The sequence below is a fragment of the Malurus melanocephalus genome, unplaced genomic scaffold, assembly GCF_030028575.1.
Source record: "Malurus melanocephalus ecotype Western Australia unplaced genomic scaffold, MMel_1.1 scaffold_14, whole genome shotgun sequence".
Classification (NCBI taxonomy): Eukaryota; Metazoa; Chordata; class Aves; order Passeriformes; family Maluridae; genus Malurus; species Malurus melanocephalus.
The window spans coordinates 241604-262489 of NW_026623246.1; the positions used below are offsets into that span (position 1 = coordinate 241604).

General features: G+C 39.0%; 1 protein-coding gene across 1 annotated transcript; it reads right to left on the reverse strand.

Moving 5' to 3' along the window:
• Positions 1 to 1774: 1774 nt before the first annotated feature.
• On the reverse strand, positions 1775 to 20877 carry CROT (carnitine O-octanoyltransferase). Its single transcript, XM_057383194.1, has 17 exons — positions 20750 to 20877; positions 19975 to 20098; positions 14156 to 14280; positions 12901 to 13082; positions 12563 to 12687; positions 11871 to 11979; positions 10254 to 10347; positions 10033 to 10158; positions 9504 to 9605; positions 8893 to 8976; positions 8682 to 8789; positions 8290 to 8420; positions 6877 to 7000; positions 4934 to 5012; positions 4049 to 4142; positions 3758 to 3877; positions 1775 to 2713 (listed from the first exon to the last, which is right to left on the reverse strand). The coding sequence occupies exons 2-17, from the start codon at positions 20087 to 20089 to the stop codon at positions 2593 to 2595; spliced, it is 1839 nt and encodes a 612-aa protein (XP_057239177.1). The 5' UTR covers positions 20090 to 20098; positions 20750 to 20877; the 3' UTR covers positions 1775 to 2592.
• Between the last annotated feature and the right edge of the window lie 9 nt (positions 20878 to 20886).

The window sequence follows — 20886 nt, forward strand, 5'->3', positions numbered from 1 at the left end:
CTTTAAGAGTAGGAGTGAACTTGGAACAGCTTTCCATGTTGCTGAAAGTGAGTCAGAAAAGCGCATGGCTTGTCAAATGAGCCAGGCCAATTTGTCTGGGACAATTTCTAAAACAGACCAACTAAGACTTGCTTGCAGCAGTAAAGAAGAGCCAGGCTGTGACTCTGGAAAAGTCTGCTTGACCTGACTTCTGGGGCAAGCTCAAWATAGAGTGAGCACTGTCTCCTGCCCCCATCCCAGATGTTTAAACAGGGCTAGGGGCTGAAAAAGGCATCTGCTATTCTCTGGTCAGTGTTTGAAGTGGGACATGAAATGCCTGAGAGGGGGCAGTACCAGCTGCTGAAGTACAGCTGTGCAGCAGGTTCAGTCTTTTAGATGAGACTGGATAAGGATATTTCACTACAGGTGGTTTTGGTACAATTCTATAATTTCCTTAAAACCTGTAACTAATAAATAACTGAAGTACATTTGCTTTTAGAACCCAACCCTCTACTAGCAGCACAAAATTCACAGTTGCTCAAATTAAAGAGCACACAGCAGTCCTGGAAAAGCCTGACTGACTTGCCAAACAGCAAAGCAAAGGACTGGGTGAAGAGCTCAAGGCACTGAGATCAGCTCTGCAGCCAAGAATGTCGGTGCTCATGGAGAAGGGCACAAAAACAGGGAGACACTTTGAGGGCAGAGGCACTGGAGACTAAATGCTTTGCACAACAAGGAAATTAATACCACATTTATGAATTCATGCATTCACAGCACATAACRAGTAGCTCTAACAACTCACAGAATTTAAATTTGCTCTCCCTGGATACACTTATGTCTTCAGTTTCTCTAGGCAARGCTCAGACTGTCTCAGCAGAAGAGGAAATTCTGCTTATGCTGGTGATTAAATGTCATTTTCTCAATGATTCACTTTCAGAAAATGTTGTCCTTTTCCTGTATTTCTGTTAGGATTTCTATGTTCCCAGAAATTCCCAGAAAGGCAGAAGTAGGTGTATGAAAAATAAATCCAAATAAATGCAAAATTACAACCTTCATCAGATTTTAGGCAGTTTTGAATGAATGTTCAAAGCCAACTGTCCTTATCACAACTGCAACCAGGTTTACTAACCCAGTTAAGGGGTGAAAGGCTGTAACTATCAGACAGAACTTATTAAAATAAAGAATAAAAATCAGCAGGCATAGCTTGATCCAAAATCCTTATCTAGCTCACAGAAATCACAGCATCATAAAGACACAYGCCATGAGATTTCAGAAAGTCATTYACCTCTGAGAAAGAGGATAGGTTATACGCTTATAAGCACTGCAGAACAAGGATGGATTCTTTCTCTGAGTTTTGGAAGATCTCAAACTATTAAACATTGAATGGTTGTCAGATGTAATTAAGACCTGCAGGTAGCTCAGTAAAGGTGAGAAAAACAAAGGTTGAAATAAAGAGACTATTTTTAAGGCAAAAAGACAYAGTGTAACACATCCTGAACTGTAGAGTAAAGTGTCAAGCTTAGAGGGAGGAAATCAAAATGGGAACTATTCTTGCTACTGGCCACAAAAAATATGCAACAGAGTTTCCAGAGGACAAAGATGTTCCATGTTAGCTGAAAAGGGAGTTGTTTCTGTAAAATAAATAATAGCATTTGATCTCTCTGAAACTCTAAAAGCTAGAGAAAAAACAAAGGGTACTTCAGAACCTCTATTTCAAGTTCACTGGTCTCCAAGATCATCTCTCACAATGTTGCTACACATTAAAACATCCAGCCATAAATCAATTTATAACAAGTTGATTTTTAGAAGAATTTTATTTCTATAACAGTAAAATACAAAGTTGCTCAGAAGAATCAAGTATTAAAATCCTGAGAACCATATCAAACTGTATTCAGTGCTTACTTTTGTTGTGCATTATTAGTGTAAAGCAGCAGATATTCACAGTTCACTAGAGAATGAACACCGAGAAATTTGAAACTCATGCTGCTTTCTGTCTTTATTATTGAGTGATTCTTTTTCAAAAGACTTCAGACTGTAGTGCTCTCATACTACAAATGTAGTGGGAACATCCCCGTTCATGGATACAACATTTATTTGGTATAATCCTGATAGCAAAGATGAAAGATAATTTATAAAATACCACATAACCTGATGGAGGCAGCCCTTCTGTTTCATAAACCATTATGAATAGGAWGAACGATCACATAAGAGAATAGTGTGATTACTTTTAAGTACAAAGTTAAGTGCTCCACTGGCATAAACACTATTAGTAGACTACAAACTATTCTACATTTGACTGCTAAGGCCATAAATATAAGTCTCCCATTGATTCTCCACTCCAACATCCCATCCCTAAGTACGTTTGCATTGTTGTGGCATATTTTAATATTGCATAGTTCTACATAGGTAAGGTACTACTGCTTGCATTGCTGTTGCAAATGGCTACATTATTCTTAAATGGATACTGTTACCMCAGTAAATCTCATAAAAATAGGTACAAGTCACATAGATCATTAAATGTCTTGAATATAACAGTACTCTTGAGTAGCGTTTCATTTTTAAGTACTACATATAACTTGTGAGCTTGCAAAGCCTCTTACATTATTATCAAGCTTACAGCTGAGCTGTAACTGTTAACTGCAGCATGTCATGGAAACACTGGAACAGAGTTCTGCACAGCACTTCTGCATCAGTCTCTGGACAGGATTTCCAAGAAGAACAAGTAGCAACGATCCTATTAATATAGAAAACAKTGCAGTCACAACTCTTAATTGTCAAGGTCTAGCATAAAATCACAYAAATTGTCCAGAAATGTGGAATTATTAGTAAATTCTGAAGTTAAAATTGTCACATAAACATATTGTCTCAACATTAGAAAAGGACTCATATCCTTACTGCCTTCAGTAAGCAGTAATGCTGACAGATCTTGAAACCAGATACTTTGATTTAAATACCCACTACTACATATGCAGTTGACACAACTTTTCTGCTTACATTTGAAAATGCTGTAAATTGTATTTCTTCTTTTTCTGCAACTAGTTTAAGGTTTTAGATACTTCTTTTCCATTTATCTAATAAAAGGTGTATCTTAATCTAGCTCTATTTCTTTTAAGAGAGCCATAGATCAAAGTATTAATGGCTTGTATTCTCAAACTGATTTGAATGGATACACAACCCATGTTTAGGTTTTGAAAGAAGTCTTTTGAAATACACCTAAAGCAGCATTTTATCTCTACACGTTCTAATCAGTTTTAGATCTCATAAAAAAGCAGTAATTTTTGTCCATAAGACCAAGAAGCCAAAGTTGGAACTTTTCAGACTGTCTGATTTTTGGAGAAGTTTTAGMTTCTCCTTGTCAAAAAGGTCTGGTTTGAGTTGAGATGTGTGTCACTGCCAACAACAATGGGCAGTGTGCTCTCCTGTCCTCCTACCTGCCCTAGCTCAGCCAAAAAACACCTTTACATGTTACAGTCTCTAAAATGACAGCCTCTYCTTAAATTAACTCCTTTTGTTGCTCCCTTCTTTCACCTTCCCTACTCTTTATTTCTGCTTATTGTCAGTCTCTTGGTGCTCACTTGCCCTCCCTCCACCACTCATCCTTCCTCCCACACATGCCTTCCCAGAATGTCAATGCCTCCATTCTCATGTACCTCACTTCTCAACTTCTGACACATTCAGCTGTATTTCTTTGGTATTTCCTTTCCTCACTGTAGCTGTTAGCCACCTTTCCCTCTGTGACARAGGCTGAGCCATACCCRAAGCGAAATTATATCCTTACCTGTCATCTCTAATTGAATAAAAAAAGCCATAGCCATGTTGTACCATAGGGAGTGCAGATCCACTAAACCTCGTGTAGCCAGTCAGACTGGTTGAAAGGACAAAATTCCCACCTCCTCCACTGTGAAAGAACACAGAACAAAAGCAGCATTTTTAAAGATAATGGAAAACAGAGTTTTGTAAAAGACTTATTTTGTTGCAGAGATCAGCAAATCAGCACGCATAAGGCCAGTGTAACAAATGCCTTGGTATTAAGGGATACAACTCCCCACAGGACAAGAATATGAATTACCTGGCTGTGAAGGCCTTATCCCCATACAGCTCTGGCACTGGCAGTCCTTGCTCCTGTGCAATAAGCAAGAGACCCAGAAGATGACGATCAAAGCCTGTCAAATAAATGCAAATACTGAATCATTAACAGCAGCATTCCCAGTTTTTCTGCTTCTTCTGGTCTAGATAGCTAGGAGCTCAATAGCAGCTGATGAACAACAGATAAACAACAGCATCATATTATAGTATCCAAAAACATCTCCCACATATTTGATATAAGAAGTCTTCAACACTTTCAGATTGCAGCACTGAGCTCAAAAGCAAATGAATTAAGGTAACAGAGACCCAGCGCAGTTCCCATGGAAAACAAAACCCAAGAGAACTCCCACTTCAGTCAAGGAAGAAAAGTTCCACACAGTGGAAGTGGCCCATGGGCAATTATGTCAACACAGCAAAAAGGCTTTCACAGCCACAACTGCCCTGAATTGTGATGACACACACATAGGGTGGAGAGAGTATGAAGTTCATCAGGTTCATTTCCCAGCTACTTTTTCATAGAATAGTGTTCAGCACTAACACAGCTAGGTTAGAATCTCACCCAAATCTCTCYTCTGCCCYAAAAGACCATCTTTTTCACTKTTCAGSCAAGCACATAYTTGACTGGAAGGTATWCTGAAGTAATGTTTAGTTGGGCAGRAAAAATTAATTAATATTMCAAGTGAACRTATTTTTGGGGTACAAGCATGGGTGCAAGGACTAGGTTATAGTTCTTCTCCCCAAAATTCAAGTATAAAATGTTAAGGGATAGTTTTTATTCAGGTTGAAAATAAGGAGACAGAAAAAATTTACTAGCATACAATGATATGCTCTTTTCACCCACAAGAAAGAAAAATTTATTCCAGAGTACCTTTTCCATTCTCACATTCTTTCCTCATTTTATTGTGCTTTGCAAATGCCTTATGCATCAGTTGTAGCTGTTGGTAAGTCTGTAAAGGAGGGGGAGACAGGTTTAAAAAACAAGAAAAGAAAACCCAGTCTAAATGAACAACACATCAGAATCACAGATCWGCAAGTTTTTCCCTTTCATAGTTTCTAACAATTTTAGACAGAAGAAAATGGAGGAACTTGAAAGGTACATTAGAACCTCTCTTAAACCCTTTCTYCCAAGTCCAAATTCCCTTTTCAGGAGATTATGCTTCTTTGTTTCCTGTATCTCTACTCTCTTACTCAGATGGCTTTTAAACTGAACAATATCCAAAGCCCCATGCTCTTTCCCAAATAACCTGAAGCAACGGAAAGGAACCACTGTGAACTAGAGTGATCAAAAACAAAAATATTGTTGATTCTATTCTAAAATACCATTAATTCAGAAGGACTAGCTCCTATTAGATACATTCCCAAATTCTCTCTGCTGATTGCCAGTTCTGCCCAACTGTTCTTTGTTTTCTTTCACCTTTATAATAAAACTCATATATAAAGATCAGAGAGAGGAGAATACAAATAACATAGTTTTTGTAAAGAAGGCCTTGAGAAACAGTCCTAGATGTTGAGTGCTCAAGATCTTGACTTCCAAGATCTTAGATCTGGGTAGCTCTTTGACTACTTAAGAAGCATTTTTTATCCTTTTATTCATCACACAGGAAGCTGCAGAAAAGAATGTGAAACAAGGACAGCAGCCACTCTATTTGGATAAAAACCAAGCTATCAAGCTGACAAGGGGTAAACAAAATTAGAGATTAAAGGATTTCTTTCAAACCATCTAACTTTAAGGTACTAAAAAGTATATAAAGACAGACTTCTAAGCATGTTAATTTCAATACTACTGACCAGATTTTTTAAGCTCCGGGAGTTAGTATTAAAAAAAAAAACAACCCAAAAGAATAATAGGAAGATACTTGGAGATGCTATTTAACATTACAAAGAGAAAAAGGTTACAGTTAGTGTTAGAAGTTAAACACTAGTAGTAGTAGCAGTAACTACAGCAGCCTGATGATTGGTTAGAAGGTAACTGAGCGAGCAGGGAAATTATAGGAACGCATATTTGGAATAGGAAAGTAGATTTGGAAAATGGCCAAAAAATTAGTTTTAAAACTGCACTACATGCCAAAAGAAGCCAGTGAAGACAAGGAAAATGTGCTCTTAAAGGCTAGAATTATCAATCACACATGATTTCTGACAGTTGTCTTCCTGTTTTRGAATCGGATTAATAATATAGAACTTTTGATTTTGCTAAAGATATGTTGCCCTTTGTCTCAAAAATCTTCTTGTTTWATTTCTCRGGCTCTGAGAAATGTGTAGTGAGGRCAACAGAAAGAACTTTAGTAGAGCTCTTGCTTAGCAAGAAAGGTATGACCTGCTTTGCCAGCCAGGCACCAGAGGGTAGGTGCTGGGAAAAGAAAAGGTGTCTGGTTCAGCTATTCAGAGACAAACTCTGGAATATATCCCCATTACCACTAGGACACAAAGAGATTTYAATCCTGCTCTCAGATGCAACTACTAGATAAACATTTCCTAATTTCACTTGAAAAATTAAAACAACAGAACCACTACACAGCAGAATGCTTTGGTTCCAAGCCAGTAACTTTTTGAAGTGTGTAATAAATCAGTGTGAATGTAACTCACATTCTTGAACTGAAAGGTAAATAGCACAGAGAACCAAACAAGCCCACACATGACAGCACATCTCAGTCACAATGACCAGAACCAGAGTTCAAGCAACCCAACACTTGAAATTTGCCTCACTGGAAAGATGCCAACTTCTGTCAATGAGACAAAGAAAAACGACTTYGAAGCAGTTCAAATGACAGGCCTTCTAAATTACAATGATTAAAGTAGGATTTCTGTATTTACACCGTCAGAAGGATCCAGCATGGACTTGCACCATTCCACTGCTTCCACAGTACATGGTCTTATGGTCTCTGTGCGGCCATGATAGAAACGCCTGGTCATGGCAGTTTCGTAACAGCAGCCCGGACTAAGAACAAAAATTAGGGAAGAGCGTCTCATTAACTTAACAAAACTATTTGCTCACTAAAGGACTAAAAGAAGGATCTTGCATATGTAGCTCAGTTACAAGTACCAGAAACCCATTAATTTGCTTTTAGATTATGTGTCTGAAAAAGAGTAATAAAGCAACTCTATGTGCTTTTATGGGACAGATGACTGAAAAGAAGTGCCAGTACTATAATCATACCTTGAAAAGACTGCATTGCCATGTGTATTTTTTGCAGRCTACACATCTACCAACCTCTAGCAAAAATAGCTCAAATTAYACAAGCTTCCRTTTCTCTATATACTCCAACCTACASCATCCAAACCCCCAAAAATTAAGAGACACATTTGAAATAAGAAATGTGTTCCAAAGCATTTAGATGGTATTCTCTGATGAACACTGACAGCCATCCAACATTTAGATGGAGCAGCTAYAGCTCTGTGACAGTCTACCACTTAATATACTACCTACAGGAAAGATTCTTGACTGTTTGAAACAGACTAAGGCTATTTCAGTCAGACAATTAATTTGTCCTGATGTTCAGCAAACCAAGATTTACCAGTCTTTGTTGTGATGAGACATGTCTCACCAATGACTAACATCACCCTGCTCCTTCTGAAGCAAGCAATASTCCACTGGTCAGTAATGACTTACACAGGCCATAATGAGTGCTAGTTAGCAAACAGAAATTTGGGAAGAATGACACCTTCCACAAAAACAGGAAGAATGACACCTTTTAATCAACAATACAAAATTAAACACCACATCCAAAAATCAGAGGCAGGCATTCGAAGGGTCACTATCTCTATCTCTATTATTCTGCCCAAACCTTCACATCCAATATTGAAGTGAGACACTGAAGCACGTGAAGCCTTTTACAGGTTTGGAAGACTAAACATTTTACTCAKGGCTGTTGCTACAGATAAAACTCTCTTCTACATTTGAGCAACTATTTCACATTAGAGAATCCTGACCCACTGTGCATTTGGTGTCTGCCCAAATGTTTCCTTTGCACAGCCCTAATTCAAGTTTTCATAGACTGTGTTCTGCCATCCATTCCACAATATGCACATGCATCATCCCTATGGGCACAAGAACACATTCTCCTGAAGCAAGCATGGACCTATGCAACTGGTCCTGTAAAAAACCCTTATTTCTTCATTCTGACACCTCCACAGCAAATTCCATACTAATGTTGCAAAGCCACTGCACCCCTCTACTCAATAAACTCATTTTTTATTCCTAATGTGATATTCCTAATCTTTTCTTACCGTCCATGGCATTTGTAATAAGCAAGCTGAAGAGCAAGCTGCACAAATGTATCGGGATGAAGTTTTCTCTTTCTAATCAGTGCCTTGCCAAACGATGTGAAGGCGTAAGACACCAGCTGCAAGTCAGATACCTGTCACACCAAAGGAGGAAAAGCAACAGAAGTCAAGTAATATCACAATTTGGTCCACTTCAAATAAGACACACTCAACATAAACCAACAATGTAACAAATTTAACCATTAYAATAAATTCATCAATTAATCAGTAACATAAAAATTCTAGTTTTCCAGCATGAAGAAAGACCAAATAAAAACATGTAAATAGAATGCAAAAAAAAAAAAATTAGTATCAACCAATAGTATCTCATTAAGAGAACCAGGAACAAATTTCACCTTGTTGTAATACAATTCTTTAGTACGTCCAATTTCATTTACAATTTTTTGATCCACTGTGAATACAAGTTCCTCTGGCCATGGAATATCCCTCACATGATCTGATCCCTAAGAAGATGAAGACAGAAAGAAAGACACAAAACCAGAAAATGTTACCCATAAGGAAAGACATGCTAACTGATAAGCTTGAAAGTTTATAAACAGCAGATACCTTCCATTTTCCCTCATTTTCAATAATCTTCTTTTCGGCATAAGACAACATGGTAATTAAAGCCATRGCATCAAAAGGAGCATGCTAAAATCAGATAAGAGAAGATATTAGATTATTTTGCATAACAGCAAGAAGATCAAACTGCTCTGCTTTTTCTCCTATCCCACTCTTTTTCCTGCAGACCAACAGCTTTACTGCACAGTGCTGGATTTGTTTTATAGTTCTATAATAAATATAGAACTACTTTAAGTCCACCCACTGTTTTGACTGCTCTGCAGCTGGACAGGGAGGCACAATGTCCTACTCCCATGAAAAAGCAGATTTCAGGAAAAACGTAAGCCCTTCTGGCCATGCATTGTGGTTTTTTTCTTTAGTGAGAGCTCCTCATAAATGCTTTCAGAAATATGACTATGGCCKCAGATCCCATCATTAATTCAAGCATGGTATAATATCAAACACTGAGAAAGCAGACTGTTTTTGGAAACTTACCAAATCACGTGGCAGGTAAACAAGGCTATACTAAAGAGTACCACATTAAGCACTTAAAACAAAAYTCTGAAAGGGAAAATTCAGTAAATAAATACTCAAAAGAGGAGGGGAAAAAAACTTACATCACAGAATGCACTACAGGTTCCATTRGAAAAGAATATACTATTGTAGGATTTATCTCCCCAGCGCACAGTTGGATCACCTGTTAGCCCCAGTCTTGTAAGCTAAAGCAAAAGAAACACATTGTGAACTCTCAAAACACCAAGAACACTGCCAACCTTTGTCAGCTAAATCTAGTCTACATTAAGATGGCAACAGATGACATTTTATATCCAGTTCAAGATGATACATGATTATAAGGTCAAGTTATTAAATAGATGTGTGATAAAAATTTCATGTCGATGTTTTTGAAGACCCTGAAGGATAGAGGGCTAAAAGATTATGMAGGTAGATTTCAGCCATTCTCACTTTCAAAGTCCTAACAATTAAAACTATTTAAGTTTTCCTATGGATCAAAAAAGCACATTTTTTTTGCATATTTATCTCCTTCATTTTTACTGCTCTGAAAGAGGAGAACTGCTACTTCTGCATATATGCAGAAAAATTTATGTAAAGATGAACAGATTTGAATTATTAAAAATTCTCAGCTACCTCAGTGTAATCTTCAGGAGTTGCATGGGGACTAGAATCATCAAGGCCAACCACAAACAAACTTCTCTGAATTTTTTCCAGAAGAGTTAAGTTCTTTGGATCAAGATGAATCAAATATTCCCGTAACTAGAAGGCATAAAAGACAAAGCTAAGTGAAATAATGTTTTTCCAGTGATCACAATACTTTTCCCAGGAACTTCCAGCTGTTGAAGTGTTCCCACCTCTGCCCATTTGGTCCTTTCATTGCTTGTTAGGGCTGCCAGTCCTGGTCCATCTGGTTCACTATGGCATTTCTTCTGTATATACATAAGCTGCCTTTAAGAAGATTTCAAAAACTGAAGTTAACAAAGAACAGGTGGAGAGAAGGTAAAAGTCACTTTGTTTCTCTCTCTTCTTGCAAAGAATTTTGGAATTCTAATTTGACATTCACAAGCCRATGTGAATTTTCAGGAAGCATGAATCCCCAGATAAGGACAATTGAAGATCTGCTCAGTTTTCAGTCACTCAGCTTGCACGAGCCCAGTACAAATTCACACATTAAACAATCRTAGTGCTAAAGCATTATTACAGACTTACTTAAAAACTAGATTTAAGACTTCAATGGTGCAGGTTGAGACTCTTCAGAGCAGCAGACATCTGCAGCTTTACTGTACTTTTTACTGTACACTGMAGCTTTACAGCTTTTATAGCAACTAATCACATAGAGGACAAGCCTTCCCCTCAAGATAAACCCTGAAAGTTAAAGCAGAACACTAGCTACAGTACAGCCTGAATACAGAGCCTGAACTACACAAGAGCAATTCTCTTCCTACCTTTTCCTTGCATTTTTCATTAGAACTGTTAACAGAGGAGTAATCTTTAATTTGCAAATTCGGTTTTTCACATGCTATTCTAGATGTTAAAGAAACTCCACAAATTACAGGCACTTAATCTGGCTTGTTCTTTGTCATGGCACTCTTGACTATTAAATGCCACTACTGAACAYTAGTTACACAGTATCAAAAATATAAGACAMCAGTAATTAGTTCAAAAAAAWAAAWYMAAAMMAAAAAAAATACCCACCAAACCAAATCCAACCTGCCCTTCCTACAGATAATAGATTTAGGGGTGTTTGTCTGTATTCCAAGTGTTCATTTCTTTGTTACTGGCCTTAACGGGTACAACTTAGAAATGTRTATGTTAAAACATTAAGTACTAAAGTACCAGACTATTTAAAAAAAGTGATTTTTAGCTTCTCTAATCAGTTTTGCCTTGCCTGAAGAATKTGGCCATCCACTTTTTGCCAGTTTTAATTACAAGTCTTCTGTTGAGCTCTAAAAGTAGCACTCTGTCAAACRTAGTAAATTATTCCCCAGCAAAATTAACAATCCTCCTTAGTAAGGAGATGAATATAGATCCCAAATCAGTCACAAGAGACTTATGCTGAAACTACTTCTGTATGTGACAAGAGAGTTCAACACATGAGAGGGCTTCACSTTTGATAATGATTAAGTAGCAATGAGACATTTTTCAATGCGGATTGGACCTCAAAGGAATGATGACAGTTTGAATCCTACTAATTTCATGCACAGAAACCTCATGTATAAATTTTGTTTCCTACTGAAGTATCTTCTTTCAGCCCTTTTGTATGATGCCCTACATTAGTATTACWATAGTATATGGAAAGCAGTTGCCATCCACTGAACAAGAATTTACTCAAATCTGAACCTTCAACTAAAGGAGAAGCTCAAGGCTCTCTCACACCTAAAYCTTTGGGGTGAATGGAATGGAAAAAAAAAAAGCCTCTTTTGCATGTAGCTTAAATAGGACAGCTTATTTAAAATAAGCATTTTGAAAACCTGAAAATCTCTGGAGGAGTCAGCATGCTGCCTTCATGCATAGCATCAAATGCAAACACTCGACCTCGACACAGGACTATCAAGTGAGATGGGCATTCACCTTCAGCCTCTGAAATGAAAACCAGGAATAAATGAAAATCCAGCCTTGTGGATAAAGTGACAGATACAGGAAAAACTCAGCAAGTCCTACAGACCCTTTGTTGTTCAATTCTGCAAAACTGGAAGACATTCTAAAAGCCAACAGAAGTCACACRTAACTTTCACTGTTATAAACTACTTCAAGTCATTGTCATTATCTAGTAGCAAATTTCATTTATTTGTGTCTCTTGTAGGCAAGAACCCCCTCTGCTAAAATGAGTGTTCCTTGCTGAATCCACACACACTTGTAACTCACAAAATTACAGAATTTGTCTTTCATCAATTCTTAATGATGGCCTGTTTATTATAGGCATCAGGCTGGTACCACACAATTTGAAGCAGAGCTTTCTATTAYTCTTATTTGGTAAGGACTAAACATTGGACCAAACAGGGAATAAGATGAGATACCTTCTTTGCTTCATTATATAAACACTCAACAACCAGTATCCGATTTAGTGCTCAAGAAAGCAAGTATTTTATGGTTCAACTGACCATCCCATTAACACATTAAAAAAAAAATTGTTTGTATCGACCTCCAATTTTCAATTGTTTACCAGTTTTAAAATAACTGCCAATCGAGTCTCTGGTAACTCCAGGAATTTTGCAAGTGCAGAAGAGCATTCGAAATTGGTTCATGTCCAGAACAGCATTCCCAGATCTCTCTATGGCCACCTTCTCTCTGTAGAAACAAATACAGYAACATTAAGCAAGACAAATTACAATGCTGGAATTTAATCAAGGCAAGACAAACCTGCCTTTTACTGCAAAGAATGCATGCTAATGAACATAAACATACATATGCAACTAAGGGATACACAGACTATTCACATTTTTATATATAAATTATTTTAAATATCTATTATATAAATATTATCTTTTCTTAAAGTCTTACGCTCGCAATAGATCCCAGTATTTCAGAGTGTGCCATATATTTACACATGCTCTGTCAATCTGAGTGCCCTCTTTTGGTGGCCAGCAGTGCTCAATATAGGGACCAGGCCCTCCCATATTACAGTGTATTTGTGTTGCGATGCGAAGATCAAGATAAGCCACATTCAGCCACCAGTCCTCCAGCTGAAATGAAAAATGTTTAACATCAGAACTTATCGTTACTCGTTACTTCTTTAATAATCACCTGACTGTTCAACTGTCCACACTTTTTACATTTTAATACTCCTAATAGTAGCTGCTATATAACACAAAGCAGGACACTGGTTCAAAACTAACTGCTGAAGATAATGATACAGTTAGCTCTTCTATTTTCGACCTTGAAATAAAATTAAATGCTGCTTAAGAATATTAAACTGTAAATTATGATACTTCTTCCCTGATATTCATCATCTTAAACTCTTGCAGGTGTCAGTTGTCATTGCTGCAAATATCACAGATTACTCCATGAAGAACAGAAGGAAAGTAGACTTCTGTTAGRAAGGGATCTAAGACAGTTCATAATCTACATTTTCTGCCACATCTGAAAATCCCACTCTGGGGTGTGTATGTTAGGAGTTAGAAAGCTCTCATGAATTGCACTTGGTAATGACCTTCCTTGTATCTCTTTCTCTGTTGAAAGGCAACTGTAAAATACTACCACTTAGCTTCCTGCTGGGAAGAAAAAGAGAAAAACCAAACTTGCTGGGTTTGTTGGGGTTTTTTGGTTGTTGGTGGTTTTTTTGGTTGTTAGGTTTGGTTTGGTTTTTTGGGGGGTGGGGGGTGTTCGTTTTGGTTTGGGGTTTTGTGTTTTGTGGGTTTTTGTATTTTGTTGGCTTTTTTGTTTGGTTTTGGTTTTTAGGGGTGTTGGGTTTTTTTTGTTTTGGTTTGTTTTGGATTTTGGTTTTTTTTGCCAGGGTGGAGAGAGAAGGAATAGATGTCATCGAAGGAGAGACTGACAGACAAAGCATTCAAAAGCTGTAGATAACTTTAAGCTTCAGTTATTGAGCTCTCTTAGCCACTCAATCTTGAAAAAAACAAATGACATGCATATAAGTGAATGACTTCATATTCACAGGCCACATGGCAGATACAAGGAAGATCCTAAGATTTAAAAAAGTGAAATGACTCTGAGTAATATCCTGAATAACCAACTATCCACAAGCTGAATTAAGATTTCTTACATTGAATTATGATTTCTTACATATCTACATACRTACCCAATTCCTTCTCATTTTAGCTCTTTCCAGTAATTTCTGATGCAACTGTTTCCCAATGCCATTTTCAAATTTTTTAACTATATCCTCGGTTCTTTGATATTCTTCTTGATTTAAAAATGGYTTCACTGTGAAAAGAAAATGTTTTWATTTTAAAGACAACTGTATRCTAAGAYTTATTCCAAAATTCAGATATCCACAGGCAAGGGAGTGAATGAGAATTAATTTTTCCGAAACAAGTATTTGAAGGGAAAATATGTTTTAAACACCTGTCAAAAATCTGTAAACAATTCAGTATGTTCTAATAAAACATAAATACACACTTTAATATAAATACAGATGCTAGCAGACTAAAGTAATTGGTGAAAACATGAAATACCTAACAGATAACTAAATCAAACATATTTACATYTGTAGCTGTAAATACTATGGAGTTCTACCAAGTAATTAAATTTACAGGAACTTTGTTTGTAAATTAAYACATTGAGCCATACATGTCTGCCACACTACTGCAGCAACTACAAGCTACTAGCCTTTATTTTCAATTTCATTCACGGTCAACAAGCAACTTGCCCATCAATTTTCATTCACTGTCTCTGTGCAATATCCACCTCTGTGCAATATCCACCTCTGATAGCAAATGTAGTTACTGCTAGCCAGTTTTTCTGGATTTCTGTCAGAGCATGTGCATTATAGGCCAAAGTCCACCATAAACATCTGCAAAACTAGTCATTATGTTAATCTAAACACCCCTTAAATTAAATCTGTTGTCAGTAACAGGCACTGTTGATGTCATTTTCCATACAGGCACATCCCATTTTTTCCTATACTCACCTGGCATATATTGCATTTTCTGTTACGTTTATACTTAGATTGCAAAGTCAGTGGGAAACCAAATAGAGGGTTGTGTGTGTGAGATGCATTTCTGGTGATTCAATGCCTACACAATGAGGTCAAATTAATTTTTGAGGCTGCTGGACACCACCATCACTGAATTTCTTGTCTACCTGGCTAGTGGTAGTGGCTGTAATCAACTTGTAGCCCTTAAGAAAGATAAAGAATTACTAAAATTTCAACAAGGATCTGCATAAATCTCTATCTTTTGCAAGTAACAACTGARTTTCAACTGGGCAAGGTCTTAAATACTTAACCAAAGTATAAATCTTAATTCTGTATTGCTGCAATCACAACTACTTGCCTGCAACCACTATTTTTCTCTTCTTCATAAATCTAGAGATCATCTTGTCCAACACTTCATCTCCGCAGGGTCAGTTGCAGCAYGTTGCTTAGGACTATGTTGGGTTTTAAGTATCTCCAAGCATGAAGACTCTACAACCAAYTTGGCAGCARMTTGTTCCACTGCCTGAYCACTCTTGCAATAAGAGTTTTTCTATGTTTCAAAGGAATTTCTGGTATTTCAATTTGTGCCCATGATCTCTTATTCTGTCACTGATRTCTGGCTCCACCTTCTTTACTTTGCCACAAGAAGTAATCACGCATATTGCAAAGATCTGAACAATCCCAGCTTTCTCTGTCTCTTCTCATATGTCAGATAATCCAAGATCTTAATCACTTCATGGCTCCTCTCTGGGCTCACTCCAGTATGTCCACGCGTCGCTTGTAAGGTGAGCCCAGAAACAGACACAGAACTGCAGATGTGTTTTGCCCAGCACTGAACCAWGGAAAAGGATCCTTTCTCTGCACCTGCTGGCAGTATTACTTCTAAAGGAGCTCTGAAGACTGCTGACATGCTCTGCTGCAAGGCCACACGCTGGCTGGCTCATGCTCAGTTTCATATCCCAAGCACTCTTCTGCATCCAGGCACTAGGGCCCAGTTTGTGCTGCTGTGGCATGTTATTCTCCCCTGGGTGAATGACTTGGCATTTCCCTGTGTTACTGAGCGTCACAAGGCTCCTGTCAGCCTGTTCCTCCAGCCTATCAAGCTCTCTCTGAYGGCATARCAACAATCTGGTGYATCAGCTACTCCKTCCAGCTTTGGAAGCTCCCAAACTYAGAGTACACTCTGTCCCATCATGCAGCTCACTGATGAGCCTATCAAAAATTACTGAACCCCTGGTGTACCATCAGAGACTGGCCTACATCTGGCGTATGTGTTGCTGATCACAAACCTTTGAGCCCAGCAGATGATACAGTTTCCAGCCCATCTGACTGTCTACCACCTAGCCCACACTTTATCAGTTCATCTATGAAGATCTTTTAAAAAAGCTTTTGATGTGTCAAAAGCCTTGCTAAAGYCAATATAAACAATATCCACTCTTTTTCCTTCATCCAGCAAGATAGTCACCTCATCATAAAAGGCTACCATGTTGGTCAAGCAAAATTTCCTCTTCAGAAACCCACGCTGCCCATTTCCAATCACCTTCTYATCCTTCATATGCTCAGAAATGGTTGGCATAATTATTTGGCAGGGATTCCCAGGAATGAAAGCATGGTTGATGAGCCCATAATTACCAAATCTTCCTTCTTATCCTTCCTGAAGACAGGATAGGGTCCCTATCAGGACCCACAGAGTTTCTCACATCCAATCTGTTCAGTGCTGATCCTCCTCTATCAACAGTAAGTCACCCTCACTCTTCTTCAAAATAATTCCATTTTAATCCTAATTATATAAGGCATTTCAGTATTTTGCGCTACCTGTCCTAAGGTGAAAGATAAGGATCCATTTTCAGATACATCCTGGCCTCCTAATGGTACTCCACAACAGTATAATGCAAGTCCTAGTGGTATTTTTTCTATTCCATAGGACAAACATGGAGAGTGAGGGCCAAACATTACCTACAGATGTGGTTTTAAACACATCCTGACAACCTTAGGCAACAAAACAGAATATCTGCTTTCAAATATTAGCATACAATGGTTGTGTTTAAATTGCATAGGGACCATAAATTCCACTGGCAATACCATCATAACTGGAAAGGTACCAGCACGCCCCTTGCACCTCCACCACAGATGATCAGCTACGGACATTCAGGCWGTGACCTCATCTAGATGCAGCTTGAATTGCACACCACCACTTGTGAACACGAATGAAAAAAGAAAAACAGAGGTAGAGCCATTCACCTTTACCCTTTTGCAGATTACAGTTTTCACTACAAAGTTGAAAGCCTTCCCTGACTGAGGGTAGTCCAACACTCATGTTTCCCAGAAAATAACCTTATTATCACATAGTATTGAAAAAGAGAATGATTACCCTCTGTTATTCAGGTTACAAAGTCATTACAGAGCAATATTCACATAGAAAATAAAAAAACAAGCAAAATTATTTGTTTCTAGTCTCAATTCATAGAATCATTTAGGTTGCAAAAACTTGTCATTAATTTACTCGAACMATTCAAGGGGTCACTAAGATTGCAAGGGGACTGGAATGCATGATGAGATGAGGTTGAGAATTGCGTTTGCTGAGCTTACGAAGACAATGCAARAGCAAGACCTTGCTGCCCTCTCCAACTGAAGGGAAAGCCCTGCCAAAGATGAAGCATWGTTCCTCTCAGAGATGCAACAAAATAGGGTAAGATAACATGGAATAAAGATGGAATACAGAAAATCTTTGATATGGAAAATGTGAAGTTTTGGGGGGTTATAGCAATTGCTGGTTTTTTTGGTTTGTTTGGCTTGTTTTTTGTTCCCCCTCTCACAATTATGGGGGTGATCAAACACCAGAATAGGTTACAATGGAACAGAGCTTGCAAATAAACAAAACCTGGCTAATCATGGCCTGAGCAACACGCTGTAGTAGGACCAGTTTGAGCAGAAGTCTGGTCCAGATGAACTCTAACCAACCTACATGGTTCTATGATGACAGGCCTCTTTCCATTTAAAAATTATTTAATTGATGTAGAAGCAGCACTGTTAAGAAGGAGCAGAACTTGRCCCCTTTCTCACCAGAGTTCAATGAAACTGCTCTTGCACTTGTCCAGCCCACAGATCTTGTCTTCCTTTCTGATTAGAAGATCAGCTCTGCCCATGAACAAGAAGTATCCCATGAAAGTCACTTTCAGTTGCAGTTAAGGAACCCTCTGGATGGCTGGAATTTTGCGTTTTCAGACTTTCATGTTGACTCCAAGTTTCTGAATCTCAACCTCTGRGGTGAAYTGGAAGGCTAAATARTATRGCTATGGCCACCTCCTCTGCTCAARGCTTMYTTTCAAAACAGGGTTACTCCTYAAAGAAGGAGCTACTGTAAAGCCTTAAATGAGGCATATTCTGACACATACTTTGTCCAGCTTTTCTCATTGGCTGGCTTTAAACAGACAATTGCTTAACCAGCAGGCGTCCTGACTAATGTCAAGTGCCTGGAGTCCTCCTCAAATCAGTCAAAGACAGTTTCTCAGGACTGATTTAAAGCCTCCATGAAGAATCATTTGGAGGTTCTGAATTGTTCTTCAGAAGCACCTCCTTTCCTTTCACCCACATTTACAGACTAAAATGACAAGCTTAAGCAATGAAATTCACAAGCTATGTCTTGAACTGTACCCTGCACACTTTGACATTAAATTATTTGTACAAGAGAAGACTGTGGTGAATGCTGGGCTAACTCTTCTCCACCACCAGTGAGATTAAAGAAGAGCAACAGTGATCAAAATTATATATATATAATAATATATACGGAACAGTAAGCAGCAACAAACTTCAGCATGGAAAAGAAAGGGACATGTGATAAGGCATTTATGAAAACAGATCAGAATCAGAAAACAAGAGCAAACAAATTCACTGTCAGATCTTCTCACTCCGTGAGAGAGTTATTTATTAACCTGGAGAGATAGATGGGTTTACAAAACTAAACAGCAATTTTGTTATCACAAGTTCTACTTTTGCAGCACCACTTTAATCTGCATCACAGCAAAAAGAAAATGTATTATTTTAGACACATATACACATGCAACATTTTTGCTCTAAACCCACCACTTCAACATTCTGCATCAAAAAGCAATGATGTAAGGAACACTAAAGCCATTTCCAGTACACTCAAAATAAATGGAAACTCAGAGTAAACTTAAGGRATTCTATTTTGGGAAAGGGAAAATTTGGTGTAGTATGTTTCAGCTAAGGAGAGAACTCCAAGTCTTACTTTGTTAGCATCTGTGTAACACTTGYAAGATGGTGAGACACAAAGCAGATRTTCCAGAAAAAAACTCCATGTCTCAGAGTTTTGAAAATTATTGAAGAAATACAAAAAAGTAATCTCAATACTTCATAATGTATTTTTGTCATTCCAAATATACAATGAAGAACTAACCCGTCATTTTTGCTTTATAAGCTAAGCTAGATACACATGTACTGATGTTGTTTTCAAAACCTTTCTGTGATCTTCTCTAGACTAGCCAACATGTCAAGGCAGAAATTACCCAAGCTAAATTATGTGAAAATGATCACCACTGATTTTTCCTATGACTATATAGTTTAAAAATGTTCTTTTGCACAAATATAAAGTATGAAAAGTTTTAAATAACTGGTTTTTTTAAAAGATCCTGCACAAATATAAACAAGCAGTTATGCAAAACAGAATTTGTAGGTGAAGTATCTTTTATCAGACCAGATTTCGGGGGCGGGGTTTAAAAAAAAAAATCCACTCTCAATCCAAAAAGTTAACCTTCCCACAAGGCAAATTCCCTTGAAGAAAGGTAATCAGGGATAAAATGGAAACTTTCCAGTTTTGAAGCTGAAAAAGACCTTTGGCACTCTAAGCTTGTCTGTAWCTCACGCCCCAATTACAGTACAAGCTGTCTTTACAATCACTTAGCAAACATCTTCAGATCAGCCTGGTTACAACAGCACAAGCCATGCTACCATTACAACATTACCTGCATCRAGATATTTACTCAAAGATTCATCAAGAGGAGGTACTGGCAGGGAAGGCAGAGAATCTTGGTACTGAAACGTTCGCTCCTCTGCGGATTCAAGCACTTGTTTTTCCATGTTGCAGATCTGCAGCACAACCAAACAGACTATTCACGACTCCCACGTTAGATGACCAATCTCCCCACACTGTTCYCTCTCCCCCTCCGGCCTCTCGCCATTCACACGGTAAAAGACAGAAACCAGGAAAGGACCCCCGACAAAGCCTGAACCGAGAGTTTCTTGTTGGCTTGCAGCCAGAAGGGGCACACACACAACAGGGGGTAAGGATGACCAGGCGCTATTGATGTTTTCTCCGACATGTCTCGATTAACCAGCTCGAGGACTGTCGCTTTCTTTCCCAAGGAGAAACCAGTCAGCCCTGGGACACCCGCCCGAGCCCWGAGGACACCTGGGGTAGGGGGAATCACCCCCCAGCCCGGCTGGCGGCCCCCAATGCTGCCCCCAATGCCGCCCCTCCCCGCGGCCCCCGCCCGAGCCCCGCCCGTGCCCCGACCCCCGTGCTCCCCGGGCTCTGCCGGGTTCTGCCGGGCCGATGAGGGCGCGGGGCCCGCGGCACCACAGCGCTGTTTACAGTGGCTCAGGGCCMACGGCGAGAGCAGTCCCGGAGAGCCTCGGGCGGATGGGGCCTGGGCTAAGGAGACAGCAAAACCGAGCCCACCCCTCTGCCCCACCGCCGCCCGTCCCCGAGCGATGAGGCCGGCGGGGGGCACCGCTCACCCCGGCCCCGCCGTCTCGCACCGCTGGCCTCCTGCCCACCGCCCCGGCCGCCGCCTTCGCCTCTGTCCCACTTCCCAGCGGCTCCGGAAGCGGCGCGGGGCGGAGCGGCCGCGGGGGCGGGAGCCGAGCGGCCTCGC